The sequence below is a fragment of the Andrographis paniculata genome, unplaced genomic scaffold (assembly GCF_009805555.1).
Source record: "Andrographis paniculata isolate CXL003 unplaced genomic scaffold, ASM980555v1 Contig64END, whole genome shotgun sequence".
In the NCBI taxonomy this organism is placed as follows: domain Eukaryota; kingdom Viridiplantae; phylum Streptophyta; class Magnoliopsida; order Lamiales; family Acanthaceae; genus Andrographis; species Andrographis paniculata.
The window spans coordinates 4,514-10,992 of NW_026137600.1; the positions used below are offsets into that span (position 1 = coordinate 4,514).

Consider the following 6,479-nt stretch of genomic DNA (forward strand, 5'->3'; position numbering starts at 1 on the left):
TCCTCCCTGAATCTGGTCCGAACCCACCCCTCCTGCGGACTTCGTCGGAACCGCTCCCTGTTGTCGCTCTGTCGACGGAGTCGCATCCGAGCAGAGGGGTGTGCGTTTTGAACCAGGCTGCTGATCCTCCGTCTCTCAGCGGATCCTTGGAGACAGTGTCGGATGACCGGCCACAGGCTCTGCCGCCAACCTTCTCTAGGCCGATCACCCGCAGCATCTCTCGTCAGCAAGTAAGTTCCTCTCGTCGCCCTTCTGCTAGTACTCGATGACAGACACCTACATTCTGGTCTGGAATGTTCGAGGAATTGGTAACCCCAGGGCTCAACGGGAGGTACATTGGCTTTGTAAGCAACACCGTATCCGCCTTCTCATCATCCTTGAACCCATGGTTCTGGCGGACACTGCTTTCTTCTGCCGGCGGTTTGGTTTCTCTCAGATGCTAACCAACACGGCTAATTCTATCTGGATTCTTGCTGATGATTCTTATACACTGGCGCCTATATCGGAGATCGATCAGTGTCTTCATGTGCAGGTATCATCTCCACAGATTCGCCGGCCTTTTCTTTTATCTGGCATATATGCGAGGTGTTCTATCACCCAGCGCCGCGAGCTTTGGTCTTTCTTACATGACACCGCGATTTCGTCACTGGGATCCCCCTGGCTGATTGGCGGTGATTTTAATGCCATCGCCGATATATCTGAACGGAAGGGCCCGGGTCGGCCTAAATTGCGCTCTATTCAGGATTTCTCGACCGCAATCCTCGATGCGAACCTCATTGATGCTGGTTTCGAGGGCCCCCCGCACACATGGACCAATCGGCGGGTTTGGGAGCGCCTTGATCGCATTCTTTACAGCTCTGCCTGGGAGGATTTTGCGGAGACAACTCGAGTCAGGCACTTACCGCGGATGCATTCGGACCACGCCCCGCTCTTGGTCCGTTTCTCGCATGAACGGCACCGCCTAGCCTCTGCATTCCGGTTTCAGAACATGTGGACTAGACACCACTCTTTTCAGGACCACGTCCGCCAGAGTTGGGCTGTCCCGACGGGCACCACCGGTCTCCTCAACCTGCGATTGAAACTCGGACGCCTCAAGCAGGCTCTGAAGTGGTGGAACAAACAGGTATTTGGTAATGTGTTTCAGGTACTTGCAGCAGCAGAGAAAGATGCTGAGGAGTGCGAAGCGGATTTCGATCGGGATCCCTCTGACGCCAACCTCCTCCGTCGTCAACGGAGCGCAGCAGCCTTGACACATGCGATTTCTCTTGAGGAGGCCTTCTGGAAACAAAAAGCAGCATGTCGTTGGGCAGTTGAGGGAGAGCGAAACTCCAGAATGTTCCACTCCATGGTGAAGGAACGGCGTCGGCGGGCTACGCTTTTCTCGATGAGGGACGGTGCTCGTACCCTCACTGATCACTCAGCCATTAAGCAGTCAGCTATTACCTACTTCTCCGAGATGTTTGGTCAGCCTGACGATGCAGACACCTCGGGGATGGATGCACTGGCGGACCCTCCGCCTCAGGTTCCTTTGGCTGAATGTGCTCGGTTGCTGGAACCACCAACACTTGCGGAGGTTCGTGCTGTGGTTTTCTCGATTGACAAGGACAGTGTGGCTGGCCCTGATGGCTTTTCCGCCGCTTTCTATCAAACGTGTTGGGATATTATTCACGAGGATGTTTTGATGCTGTTCTGGATTTCTTCTCGGGAGCTCCTCTTCTGAAGTTCTATACGGCAACGACACTTGTGCTTATCCCCAAGACGGACGGGCCAGTCGCTTGGGCTGATTTTCGGCCTATCAGCCTCTGTAATGTGAGTTCTAAGATCTTCACGAAGTTACTCACTGTGCGACTTGGTCCGCTACTGCCGCAGCTTCTGTCGCCACACCAGAGTGGTTTTGTCAAAGGTCGGGCAATTGCAGACAATATTTTGCTGGCATCGGAAATGGTACATGATCTCAATTTGAGGGGGGACTCGCACAATTTGCTGCTGAAACTGGATTTGAATAAGGCATACGATCGGGTATCGTGGCGGTTCTTGCGACATGCCCTTACCAGGTTCGGTTTCCCGCCTCATTTTATCACCTTGATTATGAATTGTGTCGAGCATGCTTGGTACTCGATTCTTGTGAATGGGGACTTGGGCGGTTTCTTCCCCTCCTCGCGAGGCCTCAGGCAGGGAGACCCCCTGTCCCCGACTCTCTTTGTTTTGGCTGCAGATCTCTTATCTCGCGGCTTGGAGCGCCTATACAATCGGTACCCGGACCTGTACTATCGGTGTCGTGGTCGGTTCCGATTGACGCACCTAGCCTATGCGGATGATGTTCTCATCTTTGCCAATACCCGTGGTGATCGAATCAGCCTCTTGACGGATTTTCTGACGACGTATGCGCGAACTACTGGCCAGATGGTGAACTGTCAGAAAAGTCAGCTGGTATTTAGCCGCCGATGCCCGGAGAGGGTCCAGCGACAGCTTCAGTCCGTCACTGGTTTCGGCAGGGTTGGACTTCCCCTTACGTACCTCGGCGCCCCGCTCTATGTGGGCAATCGGCGTAATATCCTCTACGAAGACCTACTTGGGAAACTGCGGCGATATCTGCAGCGTTGGGACCGCTCCGTTCTCTCTCACGGAGGTCGCTTGCAACTGATCAGAAGCACGCTCTTCTCGCTTCCCCTTTACCTCCTACAGGTCCTTAACCCCCCCCAGGCTGTCCTACACTCAGTGGAGCAGCTCTGTGCTCGTTTCTTCTGGGGCTCCTATCATGGCCACCGTCGCCGCCATTGGATTTCCTGGATGGATGCGGCGAGGCCCCAGGACGAGGGCGGGCTTGGTATTCGCCGCCTGTCCGACATGGTTCGCGCCTTCTCGCTTAAATTGTGGTGGCGTCTCAGAGATGGTTCCTCTCTTTGGGCTCGCGCGCTCCAGCATAAATATTTCCGCAGCTCCTTCCCGGGTCTCGCCCCCTGCCGGAACTACGACAGCCCGGTCTGGAAACGTCTTTGCCAGATCCGCGATGAGGCACAGACGCAGATCACTTGGAACTTGGGGCGTGGGGACTGTTTCTTCTGGTATGATACTTGGTGCGGCGATCGCCCTCTCTGCACTGACCGCCGGGACCGCCCTCCGCCGATTCGGGTGAAAGAGATGTGGGTTAACGGGTCGTGGGATTTGACGCGCCTTCAGGCCTACCTTCCGGCATCCCTTGTTCAGCGGGTCTCTGCGATTCCTTTTGACCCCCTGATAGCGGATCAGCCGATATGGAAGGCTTCGGACACAGGTACTTTTACTACTACCTCAGCCTGGGAGATGAGCCGGACAGCCGGGGCTCGGAGTTGGCTTTCCTGCTGCCTCTGGTCGCCACTACTTACGCCTACGATGTCGGTATTCCTATGGCGTTTATTTCGCCGTCGGATACCTGTTGACGAGGCCCTTTGGAGGCTGGGTCTCCCTATTGTTTCTCGCTGCCAGTGCTGCAGTGAATCCGAGACTTTTGCACACTTATTCTTCTCGTCGGCGGTTGCCCAGCGCGTGTGGCGCCATCTTGCCGACCTATTCCGTATCCGAACCCCGCGGACACATGCGCCCCACCTGATGGTCTCTGCTTGGCGTCTGTCCTCCCCACATGCGCGGAGCATCCGTACCTATATCCCACTTCTGGCCTTCTGGTTTCTTTGGACGGCACGGAATGACGCCAAACACCGAGGTATCCAGATTTCCTCTGACAGGATTATTTGGCGTATTCACTCTCATTTGCAGGTGTTGGGCCGTGCTGGCCTCCTTCAGCGACAGCACTGGCCTGGGGAGGTGCACTTAGCCTCCACTCTCGGCCTTCGCCTCCCGCCTCCGGTTCTTCGGCCGCCGGTCATGGTACGCTGGGAAGCCCCGTCTCCAGGCTGGTTCAAACTCAACACTGATGGGGCATCGCTCGGGAATCCAGGCGCCGCTGGAGCCGCGGGCGTCATTCGGGATGCCACCGGCGCCCCAATTGTGGCATTCCAAGTTCCCCTTTTGAATACGACGAACATTTTGGCCGAACTGCAGGCGATTCGATCTGGAGTGGACCTGGCGGTTGCCCGCGGCCTCCTCCCTCTCTGGATCGAGACGGACTCGGCCAGCAGTATCTCTCTCATCTCCTCCTCGACGGGACACTGGACTCTCCAACCTTGTCTCCACCACCTGCGCCTACAGCTTCGCAGCATCGAGTGGAGGATCTCTCATATTTTCCGCGAGGGCAATAAAGTGGCGGACAACTTGGCGAACACCTCTGTTGCCCTTCCTCATATGCGGATCCTTGAGCCGGCGGACATCCCAGCGACGACCCGTGGCCTCATCCATGCTGACGCGGCGGGCCTTCCGTGCTTTCGCTTCCGTTAGCTTTTATTTGCTTACACTCTTTATTTACATTTGCAGCACTTGTACCGAACTTTGCAGAACTACGTATGGCTTGATCCCGTTGGGGTACGTAGGCAGCTCTTTGAGCCCAGCCAAAAAAAAAAAAAAAAAAAAAAAAAAAAAAAAACCCTAAACCCTAAACCCTAAACCCTAAACCCTAAACCCTAAACCCTAAACCCTAAACCCTAAACCCTAAAAAAAAAAAAAAAAAAAAAACCCTAAACCCTAAACCCTAAACCCCAAACCCTAAACCCGAAACCCGAAACCCGAAACCCCAAACCCGAAACCGCAAACCCCAAACCCCAAACCCCAAACCCCAAACCCCAAACCCCAAACCCCAAACCCGAACCCCGAACCCCGAACCCCGAACCCCGACCCCAGACCCTAAACCCAGACCCCAGACCCCAGACCCTAAACCCAGACCCCAGACCCCAGACCCCAGACCCTAAACCCTAAACCCTAGACCCTAGACCCTAGACCCTGAACCCTGAACCCTGAACCCTGAACCCTAAACCCTAAACCCTAAACCCTAAACCCTAAACCCTAAACCCTAAACCCCAAACCCTAAACCCTAAACCCTAAACCCTAAACCCTAAACCCTAAACCCTAAACCCTAAACCCTAAACCCTAAACCCATTCGCGAAATTACAAATCCTCTCCAGCACTTGGGCGATTTCCGGCCACCTTCTCCGACGACTTCCGTTCCGGCGGATCCAGACGCCGGACGGCAAATCGGCCACCGTCAGTCGCCTCGCCACCCCCATAAACCCCCCCTACACCAAACCTCGTCACCGGAAAATGCCCCCAGCCGCCGCTCTCGTCAGCCCCGAAAAGACGTCACCGGCGAACTCGCCGTTGCCGGCGTTTTCGGCCCGGCGCTTCATCAGCGTCGTGACCGCCGTCCTTCACAACCCCCGTAGCCGCCTCCCCGCTGTCGGAAACCACCCCGCGGTCGCCGTCACCATCCACCGGGATCTGCCCAGCGCCGTCGTGTCTGTCGCGGCCCCTCCTGACGTCCAACGGCGAATCGGCCTCCGTCACTGAACTCGCAGGCCTGAGGAGCCCCTCCTTCCACCCTCCGGTTTCCGGAATCCGCCGCCGGCCCCGGCCCCGACGGTTTGCCTCCTGAACCGTCGCCACCGCTGTTCGCCATCCCCCCGCCGTCAGACCACTTTTCTGACGACGGCATCGTACTCCCCGGCCCGGAAAACCCCGAGGACCGGGCCATCGCTGCGAGTTGCCACCTCTCCGCCACTGCCGCCGTGGCTCTGATTTGCGACACCTTCGGCGCCGCCGTTCTCCCATCTCCGACGCCGGATCGTCATTCGGCCACCATCACCGCCCTCGCAAGGTTGGGGAGTCCCTGAACCCACCACCCGACCGCCGGAATACACTGCTGGAAGCCGCCGTCGACTCTGCCCTGACGGTTGACCTCCTGCAACCCCGACGGTTGCCCTCCTGACGGTTGACCTCCCGACGGTTGGCCTCCTGACGGTTGAGTTCCCGAGACGCCGCCTCTGCTTCTTCGGCCGACTCTGCTGCCCGACCAACTCTCTGGTCCCATAACTGTATCCCCCGACCCCAACATACCCCTTGGTCGGTGCCCCTTGACGCCAGAACATCTCCCGACTGAGGCCCAGGGGTCGCGATTGTTGTTTCTCCCGACGGTTGATCTCCCGACCGAGGCCCGACCGAGGCCGTCTCTGGTCCCGAAGGTTGATCCCGACTCGGCGCCTTTGCCTCTCCGACCGACTCCGCTGCCCGACCACAGTTCTGGTTTCATCACTGTGTCCCCCGACCCCGACAACCCCCTTGTCGGTGCCCCCGACGCCAGAACAGTTCCCGACCGAGGCCCAGGGGTCGCGGTTGTCACTGGTCCCGACGGTTTATCCCGACTCGGTGCCACCACTGTTCTCCCCGACCCCGCCAACCCCCAGTCGGTGCCCCGACGCCAGAACAGTTCCCGACTGGGGCCCAGGTGTCGCGGCTGTCACTGACCCCGACGTTTGACATCCCGACACGACGCCCCCGCTACTCCGCCCGACCCTGACGTCCGACCACCCTCCTGGTCCCGCTACTGTGTTTCCCGA

General features: G+C 57.6%; 1 protein-coding gene across 1 annotated transcript; it reads left to right on the plus strand.

The window, feature by feature from the left end:
* The first annotated feature begins 265 nt into the window (after window positions 1-265).
* Window positions 266-1,720, plus strand: LOC127261657 (uncharacterized). The gene has a single exon (XM_051289952.1). The coding sequence runs from the start codon at window positions 266-268 to the stop codon at window positions 1,718-1,720; it is 1,455 nt and encodes a 484-aa protein (XP_051145909.1).
* The last annotated feature ends 4,759 nt before the right edge of the window (window positions 1,721-6,479 follow it).